The following is a 24301-nucleotide window of genomic DNA, read 5'->3' as shown; positions in this document are numbered from 1 at the left end:
TGAGTCAGAAAAACTGGACTAGGCCAGCTGCTAAAAAGAAAACAGGAAAACCAAGCTAAGTCAGTTCCAGGTCAATGTAGTGCCGTATCTTCCTAATAACTACAAAGCTTATGCTACTAATCTAGTACAGTGTGGTGAAAAGGGCCACCACTACTATAGAGAAAAACAATTGAAGTATGGGCTGCAGGTACATAGGTAAACTTTTTCCAGGAGAAAGTAGTTTTAAGTAATTGACCTAGAAGTACAATAGGAAGAGAAAAATGGGGGGGGGGGGCAGTAGTGTGCACACGTACAGTGAAAGGGGAAAATGTCTGCAGTTTAGAGGACAGATTAAATTCAACTCTAACATACACTGTTGTAGCTGAAAGCACTTTAGTGTTTCACTGAAGCAGGGAGACAGCCTTGGGTTGATTGGAGGTTGGCCAAGACACCGGGTGTAACTTTTGCTGAGGAGACTGGGAATAAAAAGAACAAGGAGGTAAATAATAGGTCTGAAGTTTTAAAACACTGATTACCAAGTAAGTAAGATAGTGGATGCAGCGGAGGAGCAGCATACCTTTTAAGAAACAGCACAATTCTATGAGCAACACAAAATGTAAGGATAGCAGAGAGAAAAAAAAAGGTGACTGGAGGTGATACCAAGCTATTGTAACATACACTAACTACACTATTATATGTTGTTATAAAGGTTATGGAGAGAAAATAGTAACTACTAAGATGCTACACACAATTTAGCATTTTCCACTAAAAGTCAGGAATAACAGTGGTATGCTACAGAAACAAGTAACTACGAAGATGCTACACACAATTTAGAATTCTCCAACAAACAGAAATAACAGTGATGTTATGCAGATATGCCGTCAGTTGTATCCCTCTGAGGTTCTACTCTAATTGCCAAACAGGTTACTGATCTAAAAGTACACTTAGCAGGTGACAATATTCACATTAGTGAATAAAGCAGCATTTTACCTTTTGTTTAAAGTCACAATATGCTAAAACTACAATTCTATAATGGCATAACAAAAACACTCATATGCAGGGCAAATAGAGTAAAGGAAAACAAAAACACTCTTGAAATGCAAGTCTAGAAAACAAGTGACTAAATACTGCTGTTACCAACTAAAAATATGCATGACGAATATACATACCATGTGTGAAACTTCACAAAAATAGCAATAAGAATCACAAACAAAAGCAGTACCAGGCAGTACTTGCATGCGAGCACACTACTGGGGATTCCTGTGAAGCAAGGCAGAAAAGCTAAGTCAAAAGATGGTGCCTTTGTACATCAGTTTTTTTTGATACCTCTGTAATTAAGCAGGAGTGGGAGGGAGGTGTGCAGGTTCAAGGTGGGGGAGGGGGGTAGACGCAAAGTAATACAAGGTTGTGAGTCAGAAAAACTAGACTAGGCCAGCTGCTAAAAAGAAAACAGGAAAACCAAGCTAAGTCAATTCCAGGTCAGTGTAGTATAGTATCTTCCTAATAACTACATATTTTATGCTGCTAATCTAGTAGTTTAGACATGGAAGCTGTGGTTCTAGAAGATGGAGTGGATGAAAAAAAGACTGGATGTTTGTTGTTCTACTTGTGAAATTACTGCAAATCATCAACCCACTTTATGCTAGTATTTTTTAGAAGGATCTTGAATGCACTGAAGAAGTGATTGTGGGCCCAGTTCCAAAAGACTTGCTCTCAAAGTAAGTTACTAGACTTACCAGGCTAAGAGCAGTTCTTTTGTAATTTGGCCTCCTGTGTAAGCCTGTTTATAGACCGGCCTTACACTGAAGTCACTTAAACTGAGAGCAAGTCTTTTGGATCCAGGGCAGACTTACACTGAGAGCCACTCTTCTGGAATCTGGTCCTTTAATTAAAAGATTTGTTGGTCTTATACATAGTTCTGTATAGTATGCAGACAGAAAAATGTTAAATGCGAGTTGGAGGAAATGTATCTACATATGATGCATATGCTATTGAATCATAAGAATTTACTCTTTTCTTTGTTGTAATGTATCCAGACATTACACTGTCACAAAGTAAAAAAGGTTGTAAAGAAGCAAGTATAATGCAATGTTATGATCTAGAGAATAAAAATATGTATAGATCATATTACAGCTAGAATTAAAACACAGTAAAGGTAGATTTCTAGATTAATGTTCTTAGTTTAAGCCATAGACAAAGTTTTAAAAAAATCGGAGAAAATGACGAAACAGCATGAAAATGGTAATAGTCTATTGTATTTCCAAGCTAGCTAGCTAGGGGTTTTCCACTGGCACCTGGTTTTAGCTGATAACAAAGCACTCTGCATTGTTAATCATGAGAGGTCTAAACAGTGTATTCTGAGCATAATCTACGAGATGAAATGTAATTGATTTTCAAGTTCATAGGTACTTATTAGGCTTTTGATTTGTGTGGATCTTAAGAAATCTAACCTTGCGTTCATATGGCAGAGTTTTAGCCCTTACATTTTACATATGAATAACCGATGGATACTGGCAAGAAGTATAGTGAAAATAAAAAGTAAGAAATGAAGTTTGAAACTTTCAGAAGTGAATATTTATAGAAGCATTTGTCTCCCCAGCGGAATTTGTACTTCAATGCATTAAATTTAACAGTGAGCAGTTTATGTAAGGTTATCCAGTGTACTTTTTCTTAAGGCTGAAAGTTAATGTTTACTGAAAGCATGCAAGTTGTTTTTCAAATCTGATAGCAATCTGTGTAAGTGGGGACACACACTGTAATATGCACATTAACATGGTTTACCTTAACTTTAGAATAGGTCGAACCTGTGGGTGCAGTTGTCAATTTGCAGCAACAGCTCCTATTTGGAAGGGTAGACTTCCTGTTTGGAAAGTGTATATTGTTTCATGTATGTACTGTGAGTTAATGTCAGATATTTTTTTAAATGTGTTTGTTTCTTGACTGTTTTTATTGAACTGAAATGTATTGGAAAGTGTGACATGGGTTCAAATAGAGAAGAGCTGGAGTGGCTACATATGAGATCAATCTGCCAAGGTGAAGGCAGAAACTCAGTGAGATGTGTAGTGTTGGACTGAAAGACAATTAGAAAGAAAACATGTATAATGTGTGTAAATAAATAAATGTTAATATGGTTTGTTCTCTTTCCTATTAATATATGTGCACCTGTGTCTTAAGTGAAAACCTATTAAAGGTGTTTAAAAAAAGATCAGTCTGCCAGTCATTGGTGTGTGTACATGTAAACTGCAAGATGGAAACATAAATTCAAAAGAACTGTCTTGTATAATATGTAGGAGTAATAGTTTTTTGTCAGAATGGCTGTATTAGCATATACTGTAAATGCCCTTACAAATATAGACCAAAAATAATAATCTTATCCTTTCTGCTTTTCCCGGTTATGGATCACTACAGCGGATCACCTGTCCACTCGTAATTGGCAGTGGGTTTTTTTACAGTGTCGAGTAGCTAGCCTGGCGCCCAACCTTCCACAGAAGGCGCACACATGCACACACTCATGCCTACGGCCAATTTAGAGCATCCAATCCACCTACAGCATGTCCTTGGAATGTGGGAGGAAACCGGAGCACCTGGAGGAAACTCACACGACCAAAGGGAGGACATGCAGACTCAGGACAGAAGGCATCCCAGCCGAGGATCGAACTGGAGAACCTCTTGTTGTGAGGCGGCAACGCTAACCACTGCGGCCGCCCTATAGACCAAAAATAATGAATATTGAATTATATTTAAAAATGTGGGGTGAAAATAACAGTGTTACAGGAGATGCTTTTGGATAGAAATGAGCATATGAATTTGACAAAGAAAGGATATCGGGGTAGACATTGACCAGAACATCAGGGACAAAGGAGTAATAGTACTGATTAGGAGATAGGTGTTCATAGTGATAGAAGATAAAAAAATGGCAGTACTGATATATTTATGGAACTAATGGGTTATTGCCAGAGAAAAGGATGAGGCTTATATAGTTTATTCTACCTAAAACTGCTATTTTGGAACGTAGATGAATTATAGCAGAAATAATATGCGCTTAGCAGGAAGTATTATTTATAGATAGGGACTAGAACCTGATGTGCAATAGGGAAATGCATCAGGGGGCCTTATATAAAGGAAAGGGAAGATTTGTGAAGAAATACCTGAGAATATTTGGTATGGAAGATGTGAATTCATTAGCAGGAAAACAGAATTTATATATTATTCTCTAAAACACAACAGATTGTGACTGGACAGATGGCGAGTCTGTTCCAGAGCAGCAGTATCCTCTGCAAGATATACCTGTCCCTCCAAACCGGTCACCTCTTAGCAGTCTGTAGGAAGCAGAGTATAGTGATAGGACTTTGATTTGGTCCATGTAGAACATGTTGTTTAGGCCTTGTATCCTGTTAGTAGGGTATCTCTATGGGCATTACAGTTGTTGCATGCATCTGAAGAAATGCATGCTAAAGAGGGCATTATACTCAATGACTGGCCTAATGAAGGCTGATTAAGTATATAGAGGGCCATATGCAAGAATTGAAGTGTGAGGGTACCTCACTGACAAGCTGTATTTGAAGAGAGGAAACCGGCAGGGATGTTGTCTTTCCCTTCTGTTATTTGCATTATATTTAGAGACATTAGCAAAGAAATGAAGAGATTCACAAAATCAAGGTTATAACTAGTGTGGTATTGAAATAAATGTTGCCTTTTTCGCAAATGCTGCAATCTGTACTTGATAAATTTAAAAAAATACATGTTGTTGAGTTTGAGACAGTTTCTTGTATTTACGTGATGCAAAAGATGAAACAAAAGTAGCAGCAGTAAATTACACATCCATACTACTTGATTCAACAATACCCATACTTAAGTAAACAAGACAAGGTAAAATATTTAGTTTTATGGTTTTAAAATTATTCCTTTATGGCAACTTAAGGGTATGTGTGAAGAGACTAAACAGAAGTTAATACAAAAAACTAAGAAACTGGAAGCTCTTGATTTGGATATGGATACTAAGTAGAAAAAAATTTTAAGTCCGTGTAGTCTTGTATATAGGTCAGGCATGTTTTTTATCAACTGAAGAATAAACTGCAGATAACCACTAATAATGAGTTGAAGGAATTTATTCAGGAGGGGAAGATGGCAAGACTTAAGTGGGATAAGTTTGTTTTCCCCATTGATCAAGATGGTGTAGGATTGCCTAATTTGTAGGAGCACTTTAAAAGTGTGCAGTTAATTAAGACTGACACTTAATAGAAAGTTATAAATTGAAGTGGAAAAGGATGATGATGAAATGGAGTGGTGGGGTTTGACACACAAAAGAAATAGACTAGGATTTGAGATGCAAGCCCTTAAGGGGAATAGTAACAACCATACATAAAGCTGCAGATAGTAATCTGTGAACTATATCAGTATGGAAATGGAGAAAGAGTTTTTCCAGTAAGGATGCCAAATAATAGTGGTATGGAAAACAGGTAAGAAGGAATCTGGAATTTACTGGAGGAAATTGTCAGAAGGAACCAAGGTATTGGGAACAAATATCTAGGGAGGGAAAGGTTATAGAATGAGATGAAGCTAACCAGGTATTTTTACTTCAGGCTGTAGACTTATTTAACTATCATGAATTGATGATAGTGTATAGCTAAAAAGAATGGAATCGAAACTGCTAAGTGAGAGATCAGCTCTGGTAAAATTCTTAGTTGGATCTAGAACAGATGAAGGTGGATTCTATAGGAAAGGGAAGGAGTCAGTTTCATATAAATACATGGAATTTGTGGGAGCAATGCATGTGATGTTTAAGATAATTCAGGAATATATGTAATAGTGCAGTGAACAAAAATTGAAGAAAACATACATATGTACTGCATGACAATATTAAGAACATTGTTATTACTGTTTCTTTTCTACCGATGCGAACTCATGTTGCTACATAAATGTGACTGCTGTCAGTTATTCACATTTCTTTTGTGTTTGGCTGTTTTACACCTATTTTGTTTGTTTTATGTGTTTTGTGGTTATGGTCCACACACGTGTGGGCAAATGCAGGTACAATGTTTCCTGCTTCTTTGGTACTGATGTGCTGTTTGTGAGTTATCTAAACAAACACTAGCTTTTTCACCTGTTTCTAATGTGGAAATAATAATATACAAAATTGATTAGAGACCGTCCTTTTTTTGAGCATGGAAGATGTCAAGATTTATTATTCCTGAGACAGTGTAGACAATATACCAAGAAATACTCCCCTCACAGTATGACCATAAGGCTCCACTAACTATGAATGTTTCCAAAAAAAAAAAAAAACTAATTAAAAACTATTCTTACAGAGAACACTCAGTGAAATCTGTAGGCTTATCATTTTTGGCCCGTTGCTGCGAACACCACTGTTGAATATTGCAAATTGAAAGTTAGCTGCCTGCCAGAAAATGCGTATGTCTCCTCATTTCTTTCTGAATCATGCTTCAAATGTTGTATTCATTTCCATGTTTGGCTGGGAGACTAACACATTCAACCACCCAGTACAGTCTTCTCACTCATTCCAAAATGCCCTTTTAGATGTGCAAAAACAGATTACAGTACAGGAACCAGTTCCTTTTGATAACTGGTCCAAAATATGGGAAAGATGTATTTGCTCATGTAGGGGACCTTACAGATTAAAGTGATTTTCCAGTGGTTTCTAATCTTACTTTTACACCATGGCATATGGTGCAGAAATTGACGAACATGACCTTTACCCTTTGCATTTCAAAAAAAAAAATAAACACTTAAATATGATTTCCGTACACTGACATCAGCGAGAGACTTTAACCTTAGTGGGATCAGTTTAGGAAAAAACATGTTGAATCCATAGATGTTAATGGGTGCACTGTTGCGCATGTCTGTGGATAGCAACACACGTTACCACAAGGTAGTGTCACAGTAGTAAATGCTAAATTTATTTTGGCTATATATTAATAAAGTGTTTATGAAGCTACAAAGCTTTTCATTAAAAAACATCCCAAATATATAACTATAGACAAGTGTAAAAATGCATCGCAGCACTTGACTCAAATGCCAGGATGTATATCGTGACATCAGAAAATCACTTGAAAAAATATTCAGAACCCAGTCCTCAGATTTCAAACAAAATCTCACTGTTTCTCATACTCCAAAATAACCTAATGAATCCTTACCTTTTTCATGTTCACATTTTTTCACTCACACTTCTGACAGTTAAATTTGTTTATGCTCAGAATGATTTATAATTTCTTGTAGTATGTGATGTTTAACATGACAAATTGTATTGTCACAATTATCTTAAATGTAAATAAATGACATTTTGGTACTTCTTATAGCTTTGTCCTGATTCCTGGTTTTTAATTGTTTTTCTAATTTGAATATGTACTACTTGCTCGTATTTTTTTGGAATCCAGGTTATGCCTCAGACAGACTTATTGTGGATCATTGCATTACCTTGAAAACACATTCAAATAAATTTAAAAGAAATCAAATAATTTAGGAGCATATAACTTTCTTTTATTATTAGGAAACGGCCACGGACAGATGTGGATGTTGAGATGAATGAAGGGGCAGAAGAGGAAAGCTGTGAAAATGAAATGACTGCTGCTTGTCTCCCAAGGAGGCGAATTATCAATCTGACAAGTATACAGATACTGAAAGATGAAATTTCCAGCCGTGCACACCAAGGTATGGAAGGATAAAAGTACAGGATGTTTTTTCACTGAAAATAATGTAGGGGTACACTGCTTATAAGACGAGTTTCATTTCTAGTAGAGCCCTTCTGTTCTTGTTATTTTCAGTTCAGTGTAGTAGTTGGCATACACCATGTACAAATCAGGTTTTAGAGGGACACCATTTTACTGAGCACAAGTATACAAGATACCCTCAACTTCAAGCACATAAATGAAGAGGGGAGAAGTGAACCAGCGAAGTGACTGCCTAGAATGATATGTGCTTGTTGTATTGATAGAAGTCCCATTGAATATTTATTTTTTATTTTTATTTTACATTTGTTTACCGGGAGAGTTCAACTGGACACAGGTCCATTTTCAGCGGAGGCCCAGGGAGAAGAGCTCCAAAAATACAATACATAGGAGCGATCACACAATAACGTAGAAAATTACAATCTCATACAATAAAATAAAATAAAATTTCAAAAAACAACATAAAGTCAAAATTTCAAAACATGCGTAATTAATTCTTAAAGAGTATAACCTGCAATGGTAGTAAGCACATACATGATTTTTAGGATGAAACATGCAAGGTGGTTAAGAACAATCAGTGTATGGTAGTTTCTGGCAACAGATAATGGTTGATAATGATATAGTAGATAGGTCTTAGTGCTATACAATAAATATCAACATTAGTGACAGTCTTTGCAGTATGATTAATATAACAGCCTTTCCAGGGGAACTGCTATCACATAACAGTATTCTCCTTACAATGCAATGGTATGTATTAACCTGGCGAGTAACAGGAGCATAGCAAGTTGTTTGAATAGTGGGTTTTCAGGAGTTTTTTAAATTGTATAGTAGAGCTATTAGAAGTTATGTGGCTTGGTAATGTATTCCAGATTCTTGCAATAGTGCAACCAAAGAGAGACTTACCAGCATCATTCTTATGTTTGATGACATTTATGAGATTCTGGTTACTAGATCTTAAGTGTCTCGTGGTAGTGTAGGGTTGAATTAGATGCTGGAGCGCAGGGGTTTTCTCAGGATGGTAGTATAACTCGTGTGCTACTGACAATTGACTGAGTAGCAGTAGTTGAGACAGCTCAAGCCAGTTAAGCTGCTTAAGGGATAGACAGTGATGGGTCCTATATGAGGCTTCTGTACCGAACTTGGCAGTCTTGTTATAACAAGATTCCATTTTGTTTAAATCAGCCTGGCTGAGATTAGTCAGGATAGGAGAGGCATAGAGGAGGATGGATAAGAGATGAGTCCTTGCAATTGTGGCTTTGGCATGTCTAGTGATAAACTGTTTTCCTGTAGAGGAGCCCAAGCTTTTTGTTTTCTTTTTTGATGGTTTGTGCAGTGTAGATGTCGATTCTTAGGTTGTTGTCAGTTTCTACAACTAGCAGTTTAGTGTTTGTGGTTGGAGTGATTTGGATATTATCTTTGGAACTTATGCTAAAATTATTATTTAAAGGGGGGACATACGTGGGCTGAAAAGATAAGTTTGGAGTTAGTGAACCATGTTTCGGCTAGAGTAAAGTTGTTTTGCGTTAGGGTATAAAGTTGTTTCATTGTGGGGGCAGCACATATAAGGGTGGTGTCGACATATTGTACTACTGAGGCAGTAAGTGGGGAGGAAGAGAATTGGTGGGTAAATAGAGAGAGCAGAAGTGGGCCAAGGATGAAGCGTTGAGGGACTCCTAAGGATACTGTTACCAGAGAGGAGAATTGGTTTTGCCATAGGACTGCTTGTTGCCGGCCTGATAAGTAACTGTTGAACCATGAGATAGAGGAGGAGCTAATGTTTCGAGCAGATAGAATTTAAAGAAGCATGTTGTGGTTAACCATGTCAAAAGCTTTAGATAAGTCTAAGAATATGGATGATGTGAATAGGCCCTTGTTTCTGTAGTGGTTAACTATGTTAGTAAAAGACAGTAGTGCTGTGGTTGTGCTATGAGAAGGTCGAAAGCCATGCTGTGTTTCAGATAGTAGGCTGTTTTTTTGGAGGTACTGCATTAGTTGAGTGTGAACAACTTTTTCTAATATTTTAGATAAAGGGGATAGAATAGCAATTGGGTGGTAGTTAGTGAGTTCTAAGGAGTTACCTCCTTTGTATAGTGGTATAATATGTGATGTTTTCCATGATGTAGGTACCTTGCACTCTGATAGAGACCTATTAATGAGAATAGCAACAGGGTAGGCTATAGTGTCTGTTACTATCTTAAGGAATTCTGCTGTGGTAGGTTAGCAGCAGCCAGAGTGGTTGGTTTAAGTTTACAAAGGAGTTTAGAAATGGCTTTGGTGGACACAGGGTGCAGGGAAAAGTTAGAGGTATTGTTTTGTGATTTGGGGTGGGTTTGGGCAGTTGTTGGTATGGGGTTATTAGCAGTATTTTGGACATTGGAAAGGGATTGGGCTGTTTCAATAAAGAATTTATTAAATTGTGTGGGAATGTTATCATGGTTGTTTAACACAGGGGTTGGAGTTGTGGATTTTCCTGGCTGAAGTATAGTATTTATTGTGTCCCAGAATCTTTGAGGGTTGTGAACATATTTTTCTTGCATGTTTTTGTAGTAGTTATTAGTTTTGTCAAGTTTAATTTTTTTTTCTTTTTTTAGCTTTGTTATGGAGTTCTGAGTAGATTTGTCTTGTAGCAGTGGTTGTATTTTTCTGGAGTTGTATCCAGGACTTATCCCTTTCTTTCATTGTAGTTTTAGTTTCCTTAGCCATGGGGCGTAATTTGCTTTTATTCTCATGGTTCTGGAGCGTGCATGATAGTTTAAAATTTCTAAGAAAGTTGAGTTAAGTATTGCACAGCTTCATCAAGAGGCAGTTGCTGCATGGGAGTCCAATTACAATGTTTTAGTGCAGTGATGAAGTTCTTGGGTATAAGGTTATTTTTATTTCTTATGACTCGGAGGACAGTCTGATGTGATAGGACCTATTCCTAATTAGGTAGGTTGGCTGATGGTCACATAGGCTATCAGGGAGACAGCCAGATTGGTATGTGAGTGAGAGGTCCGATACAAGACTCCAGTCTAGGATGGACTGACCCTTGGCTGTTTTGTCAGTTCTAGTGGGGGAAGAGATGAGTTGGGTAAACCCATGAAGGTTGATATAGGTAGAGGGATTATGGCTGGAGCAGTTATGCCAGTCAATATTAAAGTCACCTAATAGTATAGTTTCTTGTGGAAGGGAGTTTGAGAGCCAGTCTAGCAGGTTTTCCATTATAGTAATTGTATTACCTGGTAGGATATAGCCACCTATATATATGTTTGTTGGGTTTAGTTTTAATTTTGCGAGGATTAGCTCTACATTTTTGACTTCAGGGTTATTATTAAATAGTTGAATAGTGAGATGATTTTGGAATAATATTGCTACTCCCCCTCCCTTTTTCTGAACTCTGTCTCTACGTATAATGTTGTAGCCAGGAGCTGTAATCTCAGTGTTGTGGTGATATGGTTTTAGCTATATTTCAGTTAGCAAAACAACATCTGGTTTATATAGAGCTAGTAGGGCATGAAGGTCATGAATTTTATTTAATATACTTCTTACATTCAGGTGTAGGAAAAGAGGGAAGAAGTTGGTTTATGGTATAGGGGAATTTGACTGATCTAGGTTTTGGTTGGTTGTTGTACTGGGTCCTGGATTAGGGTGTATATCACCACAGCATGTATGTGTATTGAGTAGGTGTAGGTAGAGTTTAGTAAGCTTGTATATTATTTTAGCATGTCTTTGAGAGGGATGGGGGTTATGTTTAACTGGCTGCTTATTATGCAAGAAAGAAATTATGGGAGGAGATATGGTCACATGGTGATATGGGGATTAAGTTTATCATTTTTACAGGATTGCCTAATGCTTCTGTTTGCCATGGGGGTGGGGTGCTGTCATTAAGGTCAGTATGGTAGGAGATGAGGATTGAAAGCAAGAGTATAGTAGAAATTGTGAAGGGATAGATTAGTGCTCTTGGTAGTTGGGTGTGTAGTGTATAGAACATTGTTTGTTGTTTGAGAAAGAGTAGTGTGTTTGTAAGGGGTACTATACTCAATTGTATGAGATGAGAGTTGTACTAAGGGTATGGTAGTGGGTGTTCCAGGGGGATAACAGGTGTAATATGATAGGGTAACTGGGAGTGTGAGAGGTGATGAGTGGTAATTGAGGGTGTGGTCTTTAACTATAAGTTGACTTGCTCCAGGGGTATGTGGGAATGGGGGCAGGGTAGGGGAGCGGAGTGAGCCTGACTGGGTTAACCCAGGTATAGAAGGACTAGGAGAAAAGAAAAGCAATCAGAAACAGGTAATTCAGATAAGATCAATTGCCAGGAAAGCTAGCCCAGGAAAGATGGAGGGAATACAGCTCTGGATATAGGTGAGGGGAAAAGGGAGTACTGGATGGGAGGTTTAATTAAGAGAGATAATAAGTATGAGGGGTGGGAGAGAGTGGAGCACAGAATAAGTCAGAGTTGTTCTGCTATAGCTGAATTTAGTGGCTATAATCAGAAGTGGGAAGCAATGGGAGTGAGTGTAGGCTGAGAAAAGAAATAGATAGGGGTAGCAGAGAAGGGTTTAGGAGTTACCGATAAGATATTTGGAAGATAAGAACAGATCACTTAGGGAGTGTAGTGATGCACGAGAGACCTTTGGTTATGAAGGGCAGTTTTATTTTTTCATACGAGCAGGTAAAATCACTTAAAATACGTACATAAGTTCTAGTTTAATAAGTGTCAGGTTACTTGAGGTAAGACCACTTTGGGAAGTAGGAATGGGTTGCTTTTTTTGGTAGGTCTTTCAGTTTTCAGTTTACTTACTTCAATGGATCATTGACTGGGTAGCCGAGCTGTCTCTCAAGTGGAATACACTACCTAGAGGGAGAATAGAAGAATAAGAGTAAAGTTATTTTGCTCTAAGTGGTATGGTTTAGGTACAGATTAGAAACAACCTGTGAGTGGGGTGGTATGGAGTGTGGAGTGATGGGGGATAGTATGATGACTGTGGGTGTAAGGTGGGAAGGAGGTTACAGAGTGAAACTTTAAAAGTAAACAATATTCAAAGAATTGATGTCTGCGTGCACATAAACCAAGAAGGTAAATACTCCCTTTTCTTTATAGCATTTACATCAGAAGGCAATTTGCAGGAGATAGAGTTCTAATGTCTTGTTATACATACAGCCACTAAATTACATCACACTGCTTTCTTTTCTGTAACTCTCTACTCACTACAAGCACCATGAGGAGAATGGGTATGTAGCAAACATTACAATTGCCAGTGTACTCACTGTAGCAGGAGTATGGATAAAAATATGGAGGTCGCATTAAGCAGTTTACAAGAAACCAAAAACACTGTAACTTGCAATATATATTTCATCTTTAATTCTGTATTTGGGATGTGCACCATAGAAAAGGAAGTTGTATTAGGCAAAGATCATGGGAGACACGAATGTGATTTAAAAACTCAGAAAGGTCTAACCTCTTTTTCCTGGGTAACAACAGTCTGGATGTTGATGTGCACTTACCTGTCACTTGTTTGTTCTGGGAGTTTGAAGGTGTACTTTGTTTATTCCTAGTTTATCTGCTAGAGAGTAACTACTGGGGATACTGTCTAACATTTTACTGCAACTGTGCAAACTTGTTGTTTGTAGTTTGTTGTGCAACCTGTCCCATGCAGAAAATGAGACAGGTAGTACAGTACAGTTGAGTACACTGTGTGTTAGCATCTGATTACATTAATCATGGTAATCACAAGTAATCTCCGTGGTATCCCTGAAGTCTTAAAACAACCCACTAAACAAGTGTAGTGGGTCCAAAAACAAAACAGTGTAAGAAACTTCTCTGTGTGGAAGATTTTCAGTCCATATATCTCTAGTTAATCACTGTATATTAATCAGATCAGACAAAAGTAGTAGAAGTAGCGAACTTAAACTTGTCTTACGTAAAATATATATATATATATATATATATATATATATATATATATATATATATATATATATATATATATATATATATATATATATATATATATATATATATAATTGTACAGAATTACTAAGGCAGGCAGTCTGTTTCCAGTCGAAAATCCTTTATTAAGTACACAGACTACAGAATTACTAAGTATTTGAAAGTAATCCAAGCAAGGCAGTAGGTTTGCTTCCAGTTGAAAATCCTTTATTAACTACACAGATTTACTTAATAAAGGATTCTTTTTGACTTGGGGCGAGTTTAAGTTCGCTACTTCTACTACTTTTGTCTGATCTGATTAATATACAGTGATTAACTAGAGATATATGGACTGAAAGTCTTGCACACAGCGAAGTTTCTTACACTGTTAAATCATGGTAATTACACTACAAGTCTCTTGTGTATGCGGAATAGGGCAGTAAGAGTCTGTTTCCATTCTTCCCAAGGACAAAAGTGTGCAGTCACATTTAAGCCTCTTTTGTTGGCTTGGGATTTGTTATTCACCCATGTCACTTAATATAAAACCATTCAGTTTACTGCAAGCTGACCTCATTAAGACTCATCTTGTTGAGATTTAACCTCCTTGTTCCAGTCTGATGCAGTCTTAGAAACTGAGTGATAATGCCTGACAGGGTGGGTATTATTAAAAAGATGACAAACAATGGATGTTCTGAGATCTGGTCTTTGCACCCCTGGTAGCTCCATTACTTCCCTTATAAACATCTACCCTAGAAGGCTTTATTGCACGTAGGTAATGGGCTATCTGTTAAATTTTTTCGTATTTATTTATGTTTATTTATTGACATTTGTTAACTTGATTGGTCCAGCTGGGTTTGTGGCCCATTTTCAGTGGAGAAAAACTCCATTTACGGACAATTTATAGTAAAAAAAATAAATTTACAGAATCTTGAAATTTAAAAGGTCATAAAAATAAAATAAAAAGTGGAAAGCAAGCACATAGCAATATACAAGTAGCAATTTTACAATAATAAATATAGATCTACATATTGTATTAAATCTTCAGTTTAATGACTGGGTTTAATAGGTAGCCACCTAGTAGGTAACTAAGTGAGAGGGGAGAGCTTATTGTAGATACATACACTGGGGTAGAGGGGGATTAGGTTGGGTGATGGCAGGGGCAGCACTTGGTGTATTAAGTAGATGAAGTGAAAGTTCTTTTTAAAGTGTGATGGGTGGATAATGGAACGTATGTCTAAGGGAAATATGTTCCAAGCTTGGGCTACAGATCATTTGTATAGAAGTTTGCCCACATTCTTCTGGGTTGGTAGATATTCTGAAGTTGTTGGTTAGAGCTGTGGTGTGGCCGAGGTGGGGGGTATAGGTGCAGACCAGGGATGAGAGAGCTGGACAGGAAGATGGTGTGTATAGAATAGTATGTATTATTTAAAATTGTGATAGAAGGAGTTGTTTGGGACGTTCGAGCCATTGGAGAGAGTTTAGGGCAGGGCAGTGGTGTGAGTTGTATCTTGAGTTAAAAATGAATCTAGCTATTTTATGGTATGTTTGTTGAAGTTTGTTCAAGGTTGCAGTGTTGGTTAGAACTGGGGCAGCATATAGAAGGGAGGGGAGGAGGAGCGCAAGTGCCAGAGAGTGTCTTGCATTAAAAATTAGAAATTTTTTGTTGCGATATAGTAAACCTAGTTTCTGTGTTTTTTTTATATATTGGAGTATGTGCAGGTTGAATTTCAGTTTGTCATCAGTGATGAAACCTAGGAGCTTTGTGTGTGTGGTTCAGGTGTTATGATTGTTTTGTTGGAGGATGTAATAGTAAAGTTGGATTTATTGTGAGAAAGAGAGTGGGAGAGAGAGTAAAAGTTTGGTCTTTTTAGGGTTTAGGAAGAGAAGATTATCAGACAAAACTCATTGAGAAAAAACACTTTATATGAAAATAGCAAAGCTTTCAGGTAAAACCCTTCCTCAATACTAATACACATACTCTAAAACCAAATTGGTTTAAATACAGGGCAGAGTCACATGACTAGCAGTCCAAAAGTCATGTTACAACACATAATACATAATAAAGCAATATCATAAGAAAACTTTAAAATGTAAAATAAAAATTAAAAAAATCATAATTTAATATACTGTAATTTAATAAACACAAGTTTCAAAGTAACCATATTATTTAAACCTGGGGGGTGGTCTGAACCAATGTACAAAACATTTAACATCGTAGTTTAGTATGCTGTAATTTAATAAGCACAGGTAACCATGTTGTTTAAACCTGGGGGGTGGTCTGAACCAAGGTTAAGGATCCACTCATACTCCTTGAGTTCAAGTAAGTTATTACTATCTCCACCTCTTAAGAGTTAACTGTATGGCATCTATAACTCTAAAATAAAGTCAATGTTTTGCACATTTGAGAGTTTCATAGGTGCAGGAGGTGGGGGAACATATATGTGAGTGGGAAAGGTAAGAGTGATAGGTTAGGGCAGAGATAAATAAGAAAAGTGTAGTGGTGAAGAGAAGAAGTTGCATATTAGGGTGTGTCTAGAGAATTTGTGGAGTGGGTTTACTAGTTAAAGGTAGGAAGTGATGTAGTTAAAGTATGTATTGTGGAGGGTTGGGACTGGTTCCTGGCAAGAAGTTGGATGTGAGTGGAAGAATGAGACAGGAAGGGGAGGGATAGTATAGTATAAATGAAATTGAAGTAGATTTGGGTGGGAATGGGGGTAGGGTAGAGGAGCGAAGTTAGCCTGAGTGTAGAGAGGGCGAAATGGAGTGGGGCTACACCCACAGAGAAAATCCCACAAAACAATCAGTAAAGCAGGTAAGTTTGGCAGCTGTGTGAGCAGGAGAGGAAGGGGGAGGCAGAAAACCTCAGAGAGAAATAGATTGAGTAGATCTGTGGGAGCTGGAGGCAATAGTTCAGAAGTACAGAACCACGGGATGGTCAGAGGGATAGAGTAGTGCTGTAGGGATAGGTAGAGTAGGAGAGACCAGAGAAGGAGCAAAGGGGGCACAGCAGTGAGAGAGCTTTCAAAGAGCAAAAGAGTTGGAGGAGGATAGGAGAGTGGTGGAGCAGGATAGAATGGAGGAAAATAGGGAGCAGCCCGGAGATGTGCAAGGGTATAGCCACTACAGGTGCAACAGTACAGGTACCAACTAGAGCATTTAGCAGGACATACATAAACAGTCTCTAAAAATGGAGGGAGGCACCACAAAGAGACTTGACTGCAGGTAGTTCCAGGAAGGATGGTCAGTGGGCTTTGATGCTGTGGAGGTAATTGCTATCCTAAAAAAAGAAGAATAGAGAAAAAGTGGGGTTAGGGAGCAGAAGAATCCAGGTAGATGAGATAATGAAAACTGGACAAATACTAGTGTATATGGGGCGGTGTCGAATGAGCTTGATTGTAGTATATGAGAGTGGCTGCAGGTGAGAGTCACTAGTGACAGTGATATGATTGAAAAAAGTATGTGGGGGCCTCTGAATGGTTAGGGTGTAGGGGAGAGAGTGCAGGTTTGAGTTCAAGGGTGGATAATGCTGAGTGGAGATGAGTAGGGAGGTGTAGGTACAACAGTGATGATGGAGAAGTACAGGGAAGACAGTACAGTACAAACCAAAGAACAAAAATGAAACTTGTAAAAAATGTCCACGGAGGCAAGGGCTCACCCAAAAGATGCTTTATTCCAACAAAAAATTCACAACCTTCACCACAGCTGACCTAGGTTTCGTCTGTATGACTTCATCAGAGTGTGGTGAAAAAGGCAGCGCCGCTAACTTCACAGTATCCGGGGTATTAGGAAAGGCGTGCACGTTCCCTCGCTGATTTGTGAGTGTGTGCCCGTTTGACGTGTGCGCGGATTATTGTATTAAAGAACTTCTGTTTCTTTGCATTTCAACAAAGTGTGGATCGTGGTTTCTTCTGTGGGCTTTGGTGTTTCTTCAGTTACTTTTATATGAATGTAAATTTCCCTATGTCACAAGTGATAATTCAATAAAGGTGTTTAATAAAAAAATATAGTGGTAACATATAATTACCATTCATGCTAAGGGTAAGGCCAATCTGATTCCAAACAGGGTATGTTAATTCAGGCAGTGAAAGGGACATTGGCTAGGCTTAAATTTAACTGCTTATCTATGAATCTTTGAAAAGCCACAGCAGTACAGCGGTAGCATTGTTGCCTCACAGCAAGAGGTTCTCCTGTTCGATTCTCGGCTGGAGTGCCTTCTGTGTGGATTCTGCATGTCCTCCCCGCGGTCAAGTGGCCTCCGAAAGACATACGTGAATGGGCGTGCCTTCGCTGAAGGTTGGGCGTCGGGCTGGCAACTCGGCACCATAAAAATCTACTGCCAGTCATTAGCGGACCGGAGTTCTGCTGTGGCGACCCCTAACGGGAAAAGCTGAAAAGACAAACAAACCTATGAATCTTTGAAAACTAAGCACTTATATCTTAAGTACAGCATTTATAATATTTGAATAGCCCAGCTGAACAAATGGAATGGGAAAGAATTAAAAAAAAAGAGGTGATAATGAGTGATCCAATGCTGAGATCCATGGTTTCATAAGATGTGAAAGTAAAGAGACACTGACTTGTAGAGCTAGTGGGGTGGACATGGAGTTGAAAGGACATAGTTGAAAAGTTGTAAGGTTAAAAGAGAAAAGTCAAAATATTTTATTGAAATGATAGCCAAAAGACGAATAAAAATAGACCTAGATTAAGAATGACATAGAGAGGGTTGATGAGTAGAAATTATGTTGCTAGACAAGAAGGGCTATGAGACAGCTAGTTAAAGGTAAGGAAACAGCACTGGTAAAAAGGCAACCTATGTTTAAGTTAAAAGGAGGTCTGAGATGAATAAATAGTGTAGGTTAACAGAAAATGAGCAGAGTCAGTAGTTGCTGACCTCTGCTGTCCCACTCATATTCAAGTTAGACCTTAAACTTTGTTTATATTCTTTTTGTCAATCCTTTTACTGCCTACCTTTTAGCCACTGCTCAGGGGTAAAAGCCATTCATGTTATGGTCACCATCCAGGTGGAGGTAATGATCAAGGCATGCTTCTCCTCCTCATGTGGACATGTGCTTTCCAATCGCATTCCGTGAAGACTGCCCTGTGAAAGTGACTGCCAGAGGCAAGTAGGTTCTCTGCCCTTGGTGCTTTACATCTTGGACCTTTCTCCAGAACATGTTGGCATTGCGGCAATCCGGACCTCTCCCTCCCCACCAAATGGCTGAGTCAGCATTAGCTACCGACTTCCATCCTCCTGATTGGCTCTTGCAGCAGACATGAGTCGGAGATTGATGTCTAGTTATTTGGCTCATAGTTGGAGCTTCATCATGTCATGGAGCCAGGAAAGGTGCCACTAGCTTCTGGTTTTGGATAACTAGGTAAAATATACTGTATGTTAAGTGTGTAATACATAAAGGAAGGCTCCTGTATTGCATCTGTTTGAATGTTTGCCTACTTTAATAGTTAAGTGTCCTTAAAACTCTGGTCACAGTATGGGGTATAGAACTGCATACATTTAACGTACAAAGACAGTTTGTGTAAGTAATAATTATGAAGTATGGGACTGAATAGGATTTGTGTGCTAAGACAGTTTGTGCAAGTAATTATTTTTTTTAAATGCTAACCGTTGAGAGTTTTTTATAGTGAGACACAGTTGAGTATTCTGCGTTTTTATTTGCACTAAATCTGGTTGCCCTTTTGTAAGCTACCTCTAGTTTATTAAATGCTGTTGTGTAGCAATTGGCATCTATGACAGAACCATATAGAAGATTTGGAAAGAGTGTAGTGGTTTCAAGTGTTTGCATGGTTGATGTTAAGAAAGAAAGGAATAAAATTTAGCTGCTGTAATGTATTGTAGTCACAGCTGTATATTGATGTGCTGAACTTGCTGACTTGTGCTACAGTCAAGAACTGTAATTTGAAGATGAGATGTTCTAGTGTTGAAATAGTCTAATGGAATAGAATTGTTTTCCTGATAATACGTATTAAGCCAGATTACAGGAGATGGCTTTGTGCAGAGATAAAACTTGGTTGGATTTATTTGTCATTTCTTCAGTGGAGTTGCTATAGCTTTCTTTACATCATCTGCACATCAAACAGGTGTTTCACCTCATTACTTGTTAATGTTAACAAATACAGGAAAAAGCATGGCCCTGAGACAGAACATCAAGGTGCTATTTGCATTATTTATTTACTGTTTTTTTTTCTTTTCATTCAGATTGGGTTCAGCTTCAAACAGTTTTGGAACAAGCTCAGTTTGAATTCCAAGTGCATCAAGGGTAGAAATACTAAAGGGTGACCAGTGGTATTGAATACACTGAGGAACTCAGGGAACATAGTGCTGTATGTACTTTATTGTCATGATTTGTTAAGATCTGAATGTTTTTCATTAATGCAAGAGAGTCAAGATAGTGTCAGCCACTTTTCCCAATATAAGTCTGTGCTGTGTATAAGAAGTCAAGATGTTGACTGGAAGATGGTGATGATTGAGCTTCTTTCTGAAGTATTTGAGATGGACCTTTGGGTCTAAAGTTTGACAGGCTACTCAAATCAACACTTTTATGGAGAAGAATGATGCCGTTTTTCGAGGTAGTAAGGACTTGAGAGTCACCTATACGCCTGTTAAAAAGTATGAGATAAGAGCTAATCAGGCAATGGTAGCTTACAGAATGCAAGTATGAGGTCAGCTGACAATGATTGTCTTACAGCAACTTTATAGATAGTAAAGATTTAAGTGCATTCTGTGAGCAAACTCTTGTTGAAACTATCAGTTGAGAGGATTTCACAATCTGAATTGACTTTTAGAACAGGATGGAGTAGCAGTATTTACAAAGGGAGAGTTAAAAGATTCAGCAATTTCTGTGAAGAGTTGAATTTGGAGAAAAATTGGTTTTGCTTGCTAAAAGTAGCAAATTACCAACGTTTTGTTAATATATGAGATTATTTGTGTTAATACAAGGAGAAAAATTGCTACTGCAAATTTGCCTTTTACATTTGTTTCTTGCTTCCTTTAAACTCACAAAATAAAGAAGAGATTTTTGTTTTGTAACATATTTTCCATATTCCACCCTTTAAAGTTATAAGTGAGCTTGTTTGTGTAGTCCATGGCTGATCTTTATATTTTACTCCATACCACTATTGTGAAGCTGATGGTTCAGTTATGTGTAGCAAAAGTTTAAACATTCTATTAGAAATTGTGTTTTAGGACATGTATAGAGGAGACTTCAGTAATTGCTGTATGGAGATGTTTTTTGTTCATGAGCTGGAGGTCCTGTTCATGTAAGAGCTGTTAAATTATTTCCAATAGTCCTTGATTTTATTTCCCTCAATTTGCCTTCTGTGTGACTCTGAGCTAGTCACTTAACCAGTCAGTGTTCTGGAAGAAACTGGGAAATTGGGCTAAGCTTCTCAATGTTCCTCTGGACTGCATGCTTAGTAGTTGCCTACTAACATGTTAACCTGTAAAATGTCCCTGCAACTTTTGTGGTTTCTGTAGAGCAGTTATCAACCGGTCTATAGGGCCATCTGTTGTTGTTGTTGTTGTTATCTAGCTCATGTGGAGTTAAAAGGTCCCATGTCTAACAGGTAGACTGCTGGAGCTAAACTACAGAAATCTACTTTGTTCTGTGGGCACTTGTATAGCTAGGGTGGGGTAAGAGGGGCAACTGCCCCAGGTGCAAATTGTTGTGGGGGGTGTGACTAGCCAGTCCCAATCTTCTGTTAATGCAGTATTGCATTTGCAGTCAAACTTGAGCGCTGTAGTTCTACATGTGTAGTCTAAACTGTATCAGCTGTTTGCCACATCATACCAATCAGTTGTCTACAGTTTAAAAGTAAAAAAAATAAATAAATATTTTTTTTTTTTTGCTATAGATTAAAATCTAAGTGATGTAGAGCTCCTTGCAGGCAGGGTATAAACTATAGCAACTGTTTGCTGCTGTTTAAAAGGCATGATGTTGAGAGAGGATTGAGGCAAGGTACAGAAATGGGACATAATGGTTGGGGCAGGAGGGAGGGCGATGTGTCATGCATTTGGCCACCTATGCGTGTTTTTTTTTTTTTGTTGTTGTTCTTCAGTGGAAGAGCTGTAAGGGGGTGGGGCTTACAATGTATCGATCAGCTTATTACAGTGAAGTGCTTTTCTTTTTTGCTGCTCATTTAAAGTGTGGAGTGGGTGGGGTGCTGCTGGTTCACAGTACAGGCCCAGGGTACTAGCTGAGCCAGCTATGCTTCTGTCTGTGAGTCACATTTATTGTGATCAGGTTTGATTTAGATCACGATGACTGTTAATGTCTCTTATAAAGGAGCATCATATTTCAAGAAAGGGTGTCATCTAATAATTTCAGTTTTGAGAGTATACGATGGCATGCTGCAGTTGCACCCTAATTTTTATGTTAACTGTAGCAAGTTGTTTTGACAAGCTAAAATGTTTTGAGAAAATGATGTTCCGCCTCTAAATAAGTGTATTGGGGAAATTTTGTGCTGTCTGCAAATAAGTGTATTGGGGAAGTGTGGTGTCCATAGATAAGTGTAATGGGGAAGTGTTGTGCTGCTTCTAAACAAGTGTGTTGGTAAATATTGTGCTGTCCCTAAACAAGCACGTTAGGGAATATTGTGCCATCAATGGATAAGTGTATCGGGGTATTGAGGTACTGGTGTTCTGTCCCTAAATAATTGCACTGTGGAAGTGCTGTGCACTGTCTAGATAATTGCACTGGGGAAGCGAAGTGCTTGTAGATTAATGTACTGGAGAACTGTTATGCTGTATGTAAGTTAGTGTACTGTGGAAGTGTTGTGCTGTCTGTAGGTTAGTGTACTGGTGAAGTATTTTGCTGTCTGTAGATTAGTGCACTGGGGAAGTGTTGTGCTGTCTTTAGATTAGTGTACTGCGGAAGTCTTCTCCTGTCCGTAGATTAGTGTACTGGGGAAGTATTTTGCTAGTTGTAGATTAGTGCACTGTGGAAGTGTTGTGCTGTCTGTAGAGTAGTGTATTGGGGAATTGTTATGCTGTCTGTTGATTAGTGCACTGGGGAAGTTTTGTGCTGTATGTAGATTAGTGTACTGGGGAAATGTGTTGTCTGTGGATTAGTGTACTAGGGATGTGCTGTGCTGTGTGTAGATTAGTGTATTGGGGAATTGTTATGCTGTCTGTTGATTAGTGCACTGGGGAAGTTTTGTGCTGTCTGTAGATTAGTATACTGGGGAAATGTGCTGCCTGTAGATTAGTGTACTGGGGAAGTGTTGTGCTGTCTGTAGATTAGTGTACTGGGGAAGTGTTGTGTTCGCTGTAGATTAGTGTATTGGGAAGTGTTGTGCTGTCTGTAAATTAGTGTACTGTGGAAGTGTTGTGCTGTCTGTAGATTAGTGTACTGTGGAACTGTTATGCTATCTGTAGATTAGTGTACTGGGGAAGTGTTGTGCTGTCTGTAAGTTAGTGTACTGGTGAAATGTTGTGCCGTCTGTAGATTAGTGTACTGGGGAAGTGGTGTGCTGTCTGTAGGTTAGTGTACTGGGAAGTGGTATTCTGTCTATACATTAGTGCACTAGGGAAGTGTGCTTGTTGTAGATTAGTGTACTGGGGAAGTGTTATGCTGTCTGTGAGTTAGTGTATTCGGAAAGTGTTGTACTGTCTGTAGATTAGTGTACTGGGGAAGATGTTCTTCGTTCCCCATTGCTGCAGTCCTTACTATTGGGTGCAGTCCGCTGTCCAGTCGGCCCGAATACCAGAGTATATGGCTGACGTCGGTCAGGGCGCATTAGACTGACGTCAGTACGTCAGGGTTCTAATGCGCATGACCGACGTCATATCCTCAGTCTTTTTTGCCGCATGGTCCGATGCAGAAGCAGTTTTGCGAGTGCAGGTTGGCGTTCTGAAATATTTCGACCGGAGTTTCAGACCGAAGCAGAGTTGGCTAAGTACCCGTTGGGAACATTTTGGTTTTTCTTGCCTCAGTATTTAACCGGATGTCAGAAAAAGTGAATAACTGTATTTCTTGTAGGAAACAGATACCTCATAGGGATTACCATACCTTGTGTATACCTTGTTTAGGGCCTGAGCACCGTTGTTGGTTGCCGCTCTTGTGCTAGGGTTTAACAAACGCACTATTAAGAGGAGGTTAGACTGTGCCAGGTTAGTGTTTGGGAAGCGTTGCAATTATAAAATGCGGATGCTCCGGCGCCGCTTCCAAGAAGCGCAAGGACAAAACAGCGAAGCCTAGGGTTGATGAACCGGCAGTCCCGGACGCCGGTTCTTTAGAAGGCTCAGTGGAGCCAGAGGTTTTGCCAGGAGTTTCCATGGAGTCTCAGGCAGAAACTTTACTGTTACAGGATGTGCCTTCTCAGGAGGTAGGCCAGGCTGAGGGGCTTCTCAGGTAACTGTTCTTCCCTCTCTTCCCAAGGTAGTTAGAGCCTCTCCTTCTGTTGCCAAAACTTCTTTGAGAGGTAGGCCAAGTTCAGCTTCAGTGGGGCTTCTCCTAGCATTTCGGGTTCTGTACCTAAGAAACATATGCTTAAAATGGCAGAAGATTTGATTACTATGATTAGAGGTTCTATGCCTCCTGATAAGAGGCCTAGGGTGGAACCGGAGTTTGATAGTTTTGAACAGTGTTCAGAGGCTTCTGAGTCTTCTGCGGAAGATTTGCAGGAGTATCCTCCTTATTCTGATTCTGATGTGGATGACTCCACTCCTACAGCTTCTCCTCCTGAGGATTTCTCATTTTCAGAGACTCTGCAT

General features: G+C 38.7%; 1 protein-coding gene across 1 annotated transcript in view; it reads left to right on the top strand.

Annotated features, from left to right (window-relative positions):
• The window catches only part of MLH1 (mutL homolog 1), a 2895606-nt gene that overhangs the window by 1850064 nt on the left and 1021241 nt on the right, over positions 1-24301 (top strand). The window contains exon 13 of the mRNA XM_044064896.1: positions 7487-7647. Coding sequence (XP_043920831.1) covers positions 7487-7647 — 161 coding nt within the window. The remainder of the gene's footprint in view (positions 1-7486; positions 7648-24301) is intronic.

The sequence above is a fragment of the Protopterus annectens genome, chromosome 3.part0 (genome assembly GCF_019279795.1).
Source record: "Protopterus annectens isolate FY-2018-M chromosome 3.part0, PAN1.0, whole genome shotgun sequence".
Lineage (NCBI taxonomy): Eukaryota > Metazoa > Chordata > Ceratodontiformes > Protopteridae > Protopterus > Protopterus annectens.
This window is presented reverse-complemented; position numbering and strand designations above follow the sequence as displayed.